The following is a 14,519-nucleotide window of genomic DNA, read 5'->3' as shown; positions in this document are numbered from 1 at the left end:
AATCATCTTTGCAAAACACTAAAAAAATGAAAGCCTGAAATATACTAACCCAAAATTAAGACATCCACTTTTTTTTCACTGAGATAATTGAACTATTTTCTCCCCAGGGAGTCACTTATACCTTTGTGAATAAGTTAGGCATTTGAAGTACAAAATGTATTTTATGGTCTTAAGACTCCATTGTGAATAACACTGAATTAAATTAAATGATATAAAATTTATTAGGTCTTGCCTCAAAAATTCACAATTCCACTGAAAATATAATCCATACTCATATCTATTTTAATAGGCAAGAATACTGGAATGAGTTACCATAATCTACTCCAATTGATCCATCACTCCCGAAACACCTTCCTGAAATTGCAGTTTTTTCTCTCTTTTTATTTGCTTACTCTGTTCCATGTATAATTTGTTCCCTTACTATTCTTTTAACAAACCAAGGAGGATCTCACCTCAGGGCCTTTGATTCACCACAGATATTCATGCAATGTTATTCCTATGCAGGACTTGCTCAAATGTTATTTCCACAGGTTGCTCTACTCCCATGCAACCCTTTTCTCTCACTTTAATTTATTTAAAGCACAACTCTTATCCATGTCACACACATGCATCCCACACAAACAGGAGCAAATGCCTGTGCACACATGCATACACACTTTGCTGTTGACAATAAAGTCTTCCTCACTCAAAAACAAGTTTAATGAAATCAATAATTTTGTTTTCTCACGTGGTGTATCTTCAGCATGTGTTATCTGCTGAATACATTTTTCCACTAATGTCCTCGAGAGAAACGTTGGTCAATAATTAAAAGTGGAATTAACAGGAGATTGGAGGGTTGTTCCTGGGGAATAGGATGAGTTACCTCCTCCTTTGTGGTCTCTAACAAACCTTTTGGGGATGAAGTGGTCTCATTTGGAACATTGGTATTCCACCTTCAGGTCTGTAGTGGAGAGTGGGATGGAAAGACATAGGAAACAGACATTTAGCCGATTTGAAATTATTTCTTCAACATATCATCTCATGAAAGACAGTTTTTTCCCTGTTGTTCCAACATTGACAGCCCTGACCCCACTACAATGAGCAATAAATAAATAATTGTGTTTGATAACTGTTTATTGAAAATTATGTGAAACTTTGGCTGGGCTACAGATAAAAAGTTAGAACACTTTGACTTTGAGATTACTACACTTAAATATTTCAGTTAATTCACAAAGTCAGTAAACTATACCCCCATTATTGCTATGGCACCCTTATTATTAAACAGCTAAGACTTTCTTCTATAGTATTTGGTACTATTGACATCCATGTGAATGGAAGAGTGTTACTGTTTACAATAGATGCTGTGATATACTACCCAGATTGGACTTTCAGTATTGAAGTATTTACTTCCCAGCTTCCTAGGGCATCGACAGCTCACACCTCATAGCTGAGCTCTACTCTTGGAATATCCCTGCTGAAAGGCATTGTCATTCTGAAAGTTAGACTGCTTCCAGTGGGTGACCCATATCTAAAGCAGGTTATTATGGAGGTATAAATACCTGTTCAAATTTGAAACATCTCTGAGAAGGATAACCTCAGCTCTAGATCTCCACATGGAACTGGCTGAATACTCTGTTGCAATTTCATCACAAATTAGTTTCTTCTACCCAATCTGTTTTCCCTTACTTCTTTATCAGTATTGTTCCTGGGAACACTCTCCAGTAAATTTCCTAAATACAAATATCTGTCTCAGAGTCTATTTTCCAAGATCCAATCAAAGTCATATATATATATATATATATATATATAATTAAGAGTGAAAAAGCTCAAATTTGACATTGAGATTTAAATCTAGGCCAGCCAATTCCAAGTATTTTGATATTTTGCCAGACACTGCCTTCCTTCACTGTATTGATTCATACTATAGGCTAATAAATACACATTTAGGACACCAGGAATTTAAGAATGCATCTCATTTTACACAATATAGTTTAACACAGAAAAACAGTTCAAGCAATTAGACAATACCATTAACATGAAAACATTCTTATTCCACATAATAGGGTGATATGTAACATGGCTTCACAGTATCTGTTGCTGTAAGATCTTCTTTAAGGCCCCTTTCACATCCTTATTTTTCAAACTGTAGATGAGGGGGTTTAGCATAGGGATCACTACCGTATAAAAGACAGAGACAATCTTGTCCTGCTCCATTGAGTAGCTAGTCTTAGGACGTGAGTACATGAAGAGAATAGTCCCAAAGAATATGGTGAGAGGCACAGGTGGAGAAGGCTCTGTGCCTGCCCTCCAAGGAGGGCATCCTCAAGATGGCAACGAGGATGCATAGGTAGGAAGTGAGGACGATCATAACACAGCCAATGACAGTAACACTGGAGAAAGCCATGATCACGATGCCATTGATGCGGGTATCAGAGCAAGAGAGTTTGAGCAGGGCTGGTGTATCACAGTACAAATGATTGGTCTTATTTGAGCCACAAAAGGACAACTTGAAAGTCATTCCTGTGTGTATGGCTACATTTCCAAAACCTGCTAGGAATGAGGTAGCTGCTAGCAAGAAGCAAATTCTCCCAGACATGAGAACTGGATACAGCAAAGGGTTCCAAATGGCTATGTAGAGGTCATATGCCATCGTAGCTAACAAGAGGCACTCAGTCCCCAGGAAGGAGCCAAAGAAATAGAACTGGGCAGCACGCCCATTAAAAGAAATGGCCTTGCTCTCAGCCACAAGGTTCACCAGCATCTTAGGAGTGACAGAAGAAGAGTAAGAGGCATCAACAAAGGAGAGACTGCTGAGAAAAAAGTACATGGGGGTGTGGAGACAAGGATCCATCTTAATTAACACAATCACCCCCAAATTACCCACCACGGTTGCCATATAGATCAACAGAAATAATCCAAAGAGGACGACCTGTAGCTCTGAATTGTCCGAGAGTCCTAAGAGGATAAATGCTGTCACTTCTGTTTGATTCCTGGTTTGCATCTCTTTCATATATCTGACACGGGCTGCAATAAGAGAAAAGATGGAACATGCTATTTGGTCAGATGAATACATGACTTTTGGGGTTCCCTGCTGGCTCTATGGTAAATGAGCTCGCCAATACAGGAGCTTCAAGTTCGATCCTTGGGTGGGGAAGATCCCCTGGAGAAGGAAATGGCAACCCACCCCAGTATTTTTGCCTAGAACATTCCATGAACAGAGGAGACTCATGGTGAAGCTGAAATGCCAATACTTTGGCCACCTGATGTGAAGAACTGACTCATTGGAAAAGACCCTGAGTCTGGAAAAGATTGAAGGCAGGAGGAGAAGTGGATGAAAGAGGAGGAGATGGTTGGAAGGCATCACCGACTCAATGGGCATGTGTTTGAGCAAGCTCCAGGAGTTGGTGATGGACAGGGAAGCCCGGTGTGCTGCAGTCCATGTCGCAAACAATCAGACATGACTAAGCGACTGTATGGATGTGAGAGTTGGACTGTGAAGAAAGCTGAGCGCCGAAGAATTGATGCTTTTGAACTATGGTGCTGGAGAAGACTCTTGAGTCCCTTGGACTGCAAGGAGATCCAACCAGTCCGTTCTAAAGGAGATCAGCCCTGGATGTTCTTTGGAAGGACTGATGCTGAAGCTGAAACTCCAATACTTTGGCCACCTCATGCAAAGAGTTGATTCATTGGAAAAGACCCTGATGCTGGGAGGGACTGGGAGCAGGAGGAAAAGGGGACGACAGAGGATGAGATGGCTGAATGGCATCACTGACTCGATGCACATGAGTTTGGGTGAACTCTGGAAGTTGGTGATGGACAGGGAGGCCTGGTGTGCTGCGATTCATGGGGTTGCAAAGAGTCAGACATGACTGAGCGACTGAACTGAACTGAACGGAAGCGACTGAACTGAATTAATATCAATCTTTTTTAAAAAAAACTTAAAACAGAAGATCAAAGTAACTCAGCACCTGTGCTAATATTGATGTTAAAGGATCTACTGAGCACAGCTTGAGGGAAGGGTGGCAGGATCTGGTTCCATTCTTACAGACACCACTGTACAAGAAGTGCCTAGTCATGCTCAGATCTGCTCAGTTTCCACTGGGACAGGGACTCAATACTCCAATAAGTAAAAAGCCTGGCATTTTTATACAGTACTGTAATACTTTCAATGTATCACTGCACCCATTATCTTATCTAAACCTCACCACAATTCAGTGAAGGAGATAATCAAGAATAAGCCCAGGAGTATTAAGAAGATAATCTTTTTTTTTAGTTTTATTTTTAAACTTTACATAATTGTATTAGTTTTGCCAAATATCAAAATGAATCCGCCACAGGTATACATGTGTTCCCCATCCTGAACCCTCCTCCCTCCTCCCTCCCCATACCATCCCTCTGAATGGCATTGAAACATGTAAAATATCATGTAAGAAACGATTTGCCAGTCCAAGTTCAGTGCACGATACTGGATGCTTGGGGCTAGTGCACTGGGACGACCCAGAAGATAATCTTTTGTTAGGTGAGGTCAGTGAAGTATAGGAATGTCTCAGCTAATCAGTGGTGAATGCTGGATAGAGCATAGGTCTCTTGATGCCACATTATTTTTTTCCTCAAAACTACACTGCCCCTCTTCTGATTTCACTGGGCAGATATTCAGCCCAGGTCCTTGTCCTTGGACTAAAGCTAGTTTGAATTTCACAGAAGAGCATCTTCAGCAGGTATTAAAAAGAAGGAAAGGGTCTTTTCCTCTCATCTTCAACATGAAAGCTTCCATGAGAGTACTTTTCCATCAGAAATAGCAGAGAGAATAAAATGCTCTAGAAACTTGTGTGTGTGTGTTAGGCACATAAAGAAAGGCAACAATGTGTAAAAACAGCAAGTACTAAATTAGGTTACTCATTCCCTATGAGCTGCAAGCTCTGTGTTAAGTATGTTTCCTGCATTATTTTATTTAAATTCTATGAGGTAAGCAGTATTACAGTCCTCTTTTTGCACATGAGAAATGAGAGGTACGAAAGATTGATGACTGCTGCTCAGAGTCCCATAGATCGCCTATGGATGTATAATTTACATCCAGTCAGTGCAGTTCTCCTTCTCTTAACATTCAAGGTCATTTATAAGGACCTTGTCAATAATAGGTGTGAGCACTAATATACATAGATGTTGATATTGTAATTCTCAGAACTGTATTAATACATTAGAATCCATTTACCTACATTAGGGAAAAAAAGTGTATATCTCCTAAAAAGAAAATAGAGTGGCTGAAAATTGCCTTTTTCAGAACTCACTCTCATTAATTTGTCTTTTAGCAAAATACCATTTATTTTATATCTAGCATTGTAAATTACATGCCTCATTCTCTCATCTTCCTTAGCAAATACATTTCTTGTTCTTATGAAATATACTCTTTCCCCCAACTGAGAGTTTGCAGTCAACCATTTAGTCCAGAGATTCTTCATCTGGGTTTTCAATTTCTAAGAGTTTGTGAAAATAATAGTAAGATTTCCTTAAAATCTCTGGTGTTTAAAAAAGCATTCAAGTCATATATTATTTATTCTTCTTAGCTTTCTCCTAAAGACTAAGAAATTTTGTGTTGATAAAAATGGACAGAGCAGTTATTTAACATACTTTCTTAGTCATTTAGTATTCTTGGAACCTTGGGTCTGTGGGTAATTGGAGAAATTAACAAGATTGTGAATTTTTCTTGAGATCAGTAAGCTACATGGTACACAACTTTAATATTTTTTTCTTACCTTTCTTAATTGGTTGACTTCTACTTGATCCCTTTGCTTGTTCTTATCCAATGCCCAAATTCACCAGAAAAAGAAAATCAGGAGGCAAGAAAACATAAAAACTTTTTAGAAAAGTTTCCTCTAATTGTCCCAGGCTAAACAGTAGACACAGTTGTAAAGGACTTTAGACACCAACCATTACAGAGATGAGAAAACTGAAACACTTATACCTTTCCTGTCATGAGAGAATCTCTCACATTCAGCAGAGACTGAGTCCTCCTTATTTTTACTTTTCCTTTAAGGTAAGAATCCCAATGTGTTAAAATGTAAAATACATTTCAAAATATAGAATACATTGCTGCAGTATATTTGTAATACTGTTTGCAGCTATTTCCAGTTGGAGAGTCCCTAGACCAGAGTCTGGAGTAAGCATCCTGACATTTTAAATAGGATATATTTCTTGTTCTTATGGCTCTGGGGACTGTGTTCCCCATGTTATCTCATTTTAATATACTTGTTTTTGTTTTTGTTTTTGTTTTTGTTTTTCCCCTCTGCAACTACGGGACTCACATGTCTGTTTCATGTTCCTCTCCTTTACCCTTGGGATACCTGGGGCTAAATAGAATGAATTTTCAGATGAGTAGTCCTAACCACTGTTTTGATTTTTTTTTTTTTTTTGATTCCTTGCTTCATTGCTATGTCAGACTTTCACTAATTGCCATGAGCAGGGATTGCTCTCTCACTGCAGTACTTCTCATTATGCAGGCTTCTCGTTATTGTGGTCTTTTGTTGCAGCACATGCGCTCTGGTGTGTGGGCTTCAGTAGTTGTAGCTCACAGTCTCCAGGGTGCTGAGTGCTGAGGCATAGGCTTAGTAGCTCCAGCACCAGGTCTTTCTGGCATGTGGGATCTTCCCAGACCAGGGGTCTGAACCCATGTCCCCTACACTGGCAGGCAGATTCCTAATCACTGAAACACCAGGGAAGCCCCGCTAATCACCATTAAACACCCTTTTATTGTCATCCCAACAGTTAGTGGTCTAGTCCCCTTGGGAGCATTACAAGTATCCACAAAAGAGCAGGTTAGTTCAATCTCTGATCTTGCCTTTTATAAGGACTTTGGGTACATAGGGGAAATTATGCTACCTGAATCACTGTAATGGACTAATTGAGGGAGGTAAAGGGATCCATATGCAGAGTATTTGCAGAGTACATCATGAGAAACGCTGGACTGGAAGAAACACAAGCTGGAATCAAGATTGCCGGGAGAAATATCAATAACCTCAGATATGCAGATGACACCACCCTTATGGCAGAAAGTGAAGAGGAACTAAAAAGCCTCTTGATGAAATTGAAAGTGGAGAGTGAAAAAGTTGGCTTAAAGCTCAACATTCAGAAAACAAAGATCATGGCATCCAGTCCCATCACTTCATGGGAAATAGATGGGGAAACAGTGGAAACAGTGTCAGACTTTATTTTTGGGGGGCTCCAAAACCACTGCAGATGGTGACTGCAGCCATGAAATTAAAAGACGCTTACTCCTTGGAAGAAAAGTTATGACCAACCTAGATAGCATATTGAAAAGCAGAGACATTACATTGCCAACAAAGGTCCGTCTAATCAAGGCTATGGTTTTTCCAGTGGTCATGTATGGATGTGAGAGTTGGACTGTGAAGAAGGCTGAGTGCCGAAGAATTGATGCTTTTGAACTGTGGTGCTGGAGAAGACTCTTGAGAGTCCTTTGGACTGCAAGGAGATCCAACCAGTCCATTCTAAAGGAGATCAGCCCTGGGATTTCTTTGGAAGGAATGATGCTGAAGCTGAAACTCCAGTACTTTGGCCATGTGATGCGAAGAGTTGACTCATTGGAAAAGACTCTGATGCTGGGAGGAATTGGGAGCAGGAGGACCTGCCCCCATCGACCTGACTCGATGGATGTGAGTCTGAGTGAACTCTGGGAGACGGTGATGAACAAGGGAGGCCTGGCGTGCTGCGATTCATGGGGTCTCAAAGAGTCGGACATGACTGAGCGACTGAACTGAACTGAACTGAAAGGGAGCCAGCAAGAAAAAGGATTGACCTGACTTTCAGTCATGGGTATCTATCACTGATTGTGTGATTTTGGATAATGCATCAAACCTCTTTATATATCAGCTTTTTCATTTCTATGTAGGAATACTGATACCCACCTCATAGATTGAATCTGTAGATAAATGGATGAATGCATGTGAATTGTTGCATCAAATACATATAGATAGCTGACTGATAAGCAAGAGTTTCCCCCACCCTGATTCTCCTTCCTACTGTCTAGAATAAGAAATAGTTATCAGTGTATGTAGTCTAGATTGATGCTTACAAGTTTCCCATCACCTAAATGTATCTTTCATATAAGAGATACAGAGTCTCAAATAAATTGATCAACATATTACAATTATTTATATAATCTATGTCACTTTGAGAAGATATCCCAATTAATTTCTCTCATTACAATGTAATCAATGTAATTTGCACTAAATTCTGGGGGACACAAAGACTTAAAAGGTACATTGCTTTATCTCTAGCAATTCAGACAACATTTGCATTATTTTGGTTAAACCTTAGCCTTTTTTTAGAGGGAAAATACAGTAGGCTCCTATCAACACAGAGTCTGAAACATAATTGGCAAACAATGAAGTTTACTTAATAAGTAAATAAATAACCTTTCTTCAATTAATAGTGAGTTCATTATTATACAGGACTGTGAGTGGAAGCTGGAAGAAAGATCACACGGCACTAAGAGATCAATGGTAAGGGATATAGGACTAAAAGAACCCTAGGTGACATCACAGTGGTGGAATGAGACCACTGAACAGCACAGGAGTAATTAATCATGGACAGGATAGGGGACATGTCCTAGTCAGCCCAAGCTGTGAAGCAGAAAGTCTCAAGGAGCTTCAGAATAAGAAAATAATTAATTTCTAAACCCAGTTTAAGTGTCATTCAAAGAGGCACCAGACAGGGACTTCCCTGGCAGTCCAGTGGATAAGAATCCACCTTTCCAGGGGACATGGGTTCAATTCCTGGTCAGGGAACTAGGATCATACATGCCCAGAGCAACTAAGCCTACCCTCCACAGCTACTGGAATCAGCTGGCCTCAACTACTGAGCCCATGTGCCACAACGAGAGTCCATCGCTGCAACGAAAGATCCCACATGAAGCAACAAAGACTCCACATGCTGCAACTATGACCTTGCACAGCCAAATAAATAACTATCTTAGAAAACAGACAGCATTTTATCTCCCTAACCAAGATGAGAACCATCAGAAGTTAGGATGCAATGAGAGCTCCATGGAGTTTTCTGAGAATTCACCTTGGAAATAAGAATGTGAGATTGGCACCATAAAAGAGAAACCACTGACAAGTTGCAACACAGTTTTCATGGAGAGCCATGGGACTTTCAAGTCCAAAAAACAAGCAACTACCATTTACTCATCAAAAAATAGAAGTAATGCTGACTAACGAAGATATGACTTTTCCTCATATGACTTTTCTGATCTCAATCATGGTACCATCAGAAGATTCAATTGACCAAATAAGGAAATTACCCTGCAGAATCTCTGATGAATAAATGCTCAAAAAGTGTTAATTTTCTGCAGCCCTTTTTTTTTTTTTTTCCTTTTCCTATCCACTAGGCTCTCAAAAAAAGATCAATCTCAAAAATTTGGGTTTTGTTGTTGTTGTTGTTGTTAAATTTCAGTCTTTTATTCCAGATTCTTTCACATTAAATAGAGAAGTATAGTTTAAATATGAGATGGTTGGATGGCTTCACTGACTCAAAGGATATGAGTCTGAGCAAACTCAGGGAGATGTTGAAGGACAGGGAAGCCTGGCATGCTATAGTCAATGAGGTTGCAGAATCGGACATGGCTGAGTGACTAAACAGCAACAAAATATGGCCACTCTGTATAGCGTGGAAAGTCTCATCCTCTTTGAAGTGACTTCAGCCATCAGTAAGCAGAACTTTCTAAATTACAGCCAAAATAATATCATGAAGGCAGTTTGGGGATTGTAAAAACAGTGCAGGTAACATTCATCATTGACTCAGTTACCACAACTAGAGAGGCTGAAAAAAATTCCCTTGTGTTTCCTTCTTTTATCACTAAAGTTGAAGGGAGAGAGAGTGAAATTCCATACGGAATGGTAGTTCATCAAATCATTGAGTCTCCTGTGAGTGCAAAAACCATTTCATCATATTTCCTCTGGGAGAAGTGATGACTGAAACTTAAATATTTTCTGCAAATAGAGCAAAAGTGGGATGAGCGGATGGCTCAGGGACAGCAGGAGTGAGATTGCTCATCTTGGGATTCTTCTCAGAATATTTGTTCAGCATAACTCAGTAAGAGAAGAGGAGACATTGGACCTCTCCCCAAAGGTAAAAAACAAACAAACAAACACAAAACCACACAAGTTAGTCCCATGTCAGCATGTTTGGGGCTAAAAATAAATATGACCTGTTCAGAATGGAGTATTATGCTACTAAGTGCTCCTTTGGGCATGGATTTCCTTGGCATCAGGTCCATGCTATCTTAAAGTTTACAAAAGAGATATAGACCATGGGTTTGACTTTTAAATGTCTCACTCTAAGTCAGAATTTAAACTGCTAGAATTGGAAATTTCGCAGATAAGGAAGCTGCATCTCACAGCAATTCATCAAGTTCAAACAATTAATTTAGTTGATGGTGGTATTACTATCAATCACACCAAGATTTAGCTTATTATGAATGTGTGCATACTGTGTGCTAAGTCACTTCAGTCATGTTTGACTCTCAGGATGCAGGACTGCATCCTGCCAGGCTCCTCTGTCCAAGGGATTCTCTAAGAAAGAATACTGGAGTGGATTGCCATGCCCTCCTCTAGGGGATCTTCCAGACCCAGGAATTGAACCTGGGTCTCTTACATCTACCTGCACTGACAGGCAGGTTCTTTACCACTAGCACCACCTGGGAAGCCCATTATGAATGACCACACCCCAGTGAAAGATGCACTATACTTCTCTACTTTCTTGAGCAATAAACCAAATAGAGTAGATTCAGTCTGACTTCTTTCAGGTTTACATCTATATGCACCCTATTTATTTCTAAGTTCATATTTTGGTTTAGTTTGGTTTACTCTTGCCCATTCCCTTCTTAGAATTTTTCAATGGACCAGTTATCCATAAAAACAGAGAAAAAGTTTACCAACACATGCTCCTTTGTGTCCATAGAGATGGATAACACTTTCCCTATTCTCCCAAGAGAGGAATCCTTGAATCTTAACTCTGAGTTGAAGCTGTTGGCTAGGCTATAAAATCGTCCAAAGACACAGCAGTGTCTTCATCCTTGTTATGCTCCATGCCAAAATCCTGGGTGCTTCTAAAGATCAGAGAAACCAAAGAACTGATTACATGCCCATGAATAATAGGCAAGACAGGAAAGAAAGAAAGGTGGGCACAAAAGTAAAGATCTATAACCTCCATCAAATCACATATACACAGAAGATGACAAAGTGAAGTAGATTCTAGAGTCAGATCCAGCTCTGCTACTTACTGGCTCTTGATTGTACTGAAGCTACTTAGTATCTAGCCTTGCTCTTTTCAGATGTAAGATGGAGATAATGTTGGCACCTACTTCATAGAGCTGTGATGAGGATGAAATTACATAATGTGTAGAAGAAATAAAAATTCTGGCATACAGTTAGCATTCTGGCCCTTTAAAAATTATCATTATTCACTGCTTTAATCTTGTATTGCTCACCCTCTGCTCCAAGTATTTCACTTTCTGTGTGTCTGTGTGTGTGTGTGTGTGTGTGTGTGTGTGTGTGTGGAGAGTGGGGTGGTATGATGTGTTATGTCCTGAGACTCAGGGATCTTTTTGTGTGTGTGTTTGTGTGCCTATATGCAATGAGAGTTAATGTTTGCTGTCTGCTTTGTTTTAGAAAGAAGGGGCACTCAAAATTATTCTTTACTAATTAATTAGGTATATATTCACACCAATCAGGTCAAACATTTGGTACTATGTGGTAAATGACCTCAGAACACCAAGGTTTTTGGAGAAGAAGATTTGCCATCCCTAAGATGCTAACATCTTCTCCTATGTTGACTGAGTTCCTGCAGGAAACCCATGGCCATCACCTTCACCAAAGTCATTTGATTTGCCCTGTGGATCACTGAGTCTAATTACTGGGAGGATTTTTAAGAATCACCTTAAACAATAAGCCAAATCCAGACACACATAAAATTGAAAAGATGGATAAAGAAAACCACTCAATGGTGACTGAGTTTATCTTTATGGGCATCACTCAAGACCCTCAGCTGCAGATCATCTTTTTTGTGATCTTCCTCTTGGTCTACCTGGTCAATGTAGTGGGGAATGCTGGGATGATTATCCTGATCATAACAGACACTCAGCTTCACACACCCATGTATTTTTTCCTCTGCAACCTCTCTTTTGTCGACCTGGGCTACTCCTCAGCCATTGCCCCCAGGATGCTGGCTGACTTCCTAACAAAGCACAAAGTCATCTCTTTCTCCAGCTGTGCCACCCAGTTTGTGTTCTTCGTAGGCTTTGTGGATGCTGAGTGCTATGTCCTCGCTGCCATGGCCTACGACCGCTTTATGGCCATCTGTCGACCCCTCCACTACAGCGCTCTCATGTCCAAGCGAGTCTGCTTGGCTCTCATGCTGGGCTCCTACCTGGCTGGCTTGGTGAGTTTAGTCGCCCACACTGCCCTCACTTTCAGTCTGAGTTACTGTGGTTCCAACATCCTCAACCACTTCTTCTATGAAATCCCACCACTCTTAGCCCTCTCTTGCTCAGACACCTACATCAGCGAGATCTTGCTCTTCAGTCTCTGTGGCTTCATTGAATTCAGCACCATCCTCATCATCTTTATCTCCTATGCCTTCATCCTCATCGCAATCATCAGAATGCGCTCAGCTGAAGGCCACCTTAAGGCTTTCTCCACCTGCGGGTCTCACCTCACTGGTGTCACACTTTTTTATGGTACAGTCATGTTTATGTACCTGAGGCCAACATCCAGCTACTCCCTGGATCAAGACAAATGGGCCTCCATGTTCTACACTGTTATCATCCCCATGTTGAATCCCTTGATCTACAGTTTACGGAACAAGGATGTGAAGGCTGCTCTCAAGAAAATAATTGGAAAGAAACCTCAATAATATTAATCACAAAAATGAAAAAAATATTAACACAGGTAAATAATAGTGGTAGAAGGATGTGGCAGGAAATAAAAAAAATTCTAGTAACTTTCTCATAAGCCCTACAACTTACCAACTATTTGCTGAGTCAATCTTCTATTTTTTTTTTTTAGTTGAGGTATAGTTGATATGCCATTTTGTATAAGTTTCCATGTACAGCATACTGATTCAAAATTGTTAAAGGTTATACTTCACTTATAGTTATTATAAAATACTGCCTATGTTCCTTGTACTGTACAAGATATTCTTGTAGCTTATTTATTTTTTATGTTTGCTATATTGACTAGTTTGTTTTGTTTTGTTAGATTCCACATATAAGAGATATCATGCAGTATTTGTCTTTCTCTGTCTGACTTAATTCACTAAGCATTATATCCACCAAGTCAATCCTAAATTCCTAAGGATTTTCAGTAATCTTTAACTCTATGAGCTGAAGAAAAGATAAACTAATATTTCTGAAAGTCAAGCTGAGAAAGATGCATTAGGTTTTTATTTTTTAAGAAATTCTTATTGGAAGATAGATCATTTTCAATGTTGTATTAGTTTCAGGTGTACATTAAAATGAATCTGATATACATATATCCACTCTTTTTTAGATTATTTTCCCATATAGGTCATTAGAGAGTATTGAATAGACCTCCCTATGCTATCCAGTAGGTCCTTGCTAATTATCTATTTTATATACTGTAGTGTGTATGTCCGGAGAAGGCAATGGCAACCCACTCCAGTACTCTTGCCTGGAAAATCCCATGGACGTAGGAGCCTGGTAGGCTGCAGTCCATGGGGTCTCGAAGAGTCGGACACGACCGAGAGACTTCACTTTCACTTTTCACTTTCATGTGTTGGAGAAGGAAATGGCAACCCACTCCAGTGTTCTTGCCTGGAGAATCCCAGGGATGGGGGAGCCTGGTGGGCTGCCACCTATGGGGTCATGCAAAGTCGGACACGAATGAAGCGACTTAGCAGCAGCAGTGTGTATGGCAATCCCAATCTTCCAATTTATCCCTCCTCACATTACCCACTGACATACATGTTTTTTTTTGTTTGTTCCTGTTTTTGAAATTGGCTCACAGGTTGATTCGAAATGGAGACAGGACATGAGAGATGAAATAAACAACCAATCGCTCTAAAGAATATTTTTTTCAGAGTCAAGAAGAATGATAGATTCAAATGTTGAAAATTTCTCTACTGTGAAAGGAAGTCAGAGAAAACTTAGCTAAATACATGAGGAATGGGACTGATGTGAACGATAACTTAACTCATCCCAGGATCCTTTCACTCATATATTCAGCAAAACCTTATAAATGCCAGATATGTGCCTCTGGAGGATACAAACATGAGACACACATGTGCCAAGGACAGGGGTTTTCTGTGCTTCCAGAGAGAGTATACCGTGTTTTCTCTCTGAGACTCCTGCCACCAACAAAATCAGGAGCTATGCAAAGGGAAAGATTGAGGGCAGGAGGAGAAGGGGGTGACAGGGTAAGATGGTTGCATGACATCATCAACCCAATGGACATAAGTTTGAGTAAACTCTGGGAGACAGTGGACAGGGAGGCCTGACACACTGCAGT

The 14,519-nt window shown here is 40.0% G+C and overlaps 2 protein-coding genes across 2 annotated transcripts; one reads left to right on the top strand and one right to left on the bottom strand.

Annotated features, from left to right (window-relative positions):
- Nucleotides 1-2,061: 2,061 nt before the first annotated feature.
- On the bottom strand, nt 2,062-3,052 carry LOC113906016 (olfactory receptor 5AP2-like). Its single transcript, XM_027564042.1, is given in 2 exon segments — nt 2,062-2,251; nt 2,253-3,052. Coding segments are annotated over 2 exon segments (990 nt in total).
- Nucleotides 3,053-11,973: 8,921 nt separating this feature from the next.
- LOC113904776 (olfactory receptor 1019-like) lies at nt 11,974-12,906 on the top strand. Its single transcript, XM_027561867.1, has one exon. It carries the CDS (start codon nt 11,974-11,976, stop codon nt 12,904-12,906), a length of 933 nt encoding a protein of 310 aa, XP_027417668.1.
- Nucleotides 12,907-14,519: the final 1,613 nt, after the last annotated feature.

This window comes from Bos indicus x Bos taurus, chromosome 15 (genome assembly GCF_003369695.1).
Source record: "Bos indicus x Bos taurus breed Angus x Brahman F1 hybrid chromosome 15, Bos_hybrid_MaternalHap_v2.0, whole genome shotgun sequence".
Lineage (NCBI taxonomy): Eukaryota > Metazoa > Chordata > Mammalia > Artiodactyla > Bovidae > Bos > Bos indicus x Bos taurus.
Note: the sequence above shows the minus strand (reverse complement) of the source record. Positions and strands in the feature narration are given on the sequence as shown.

Bases quoted from the DNA above. Each gene is read 5' to 3' on its own strand.
- LOC113904776 (XM_027561867.1), top strand. From the start codon at position 11,974: ATGGATAAAGAAAACCACTCAATGGTGACTGAGTTTATCTTTATGGGC.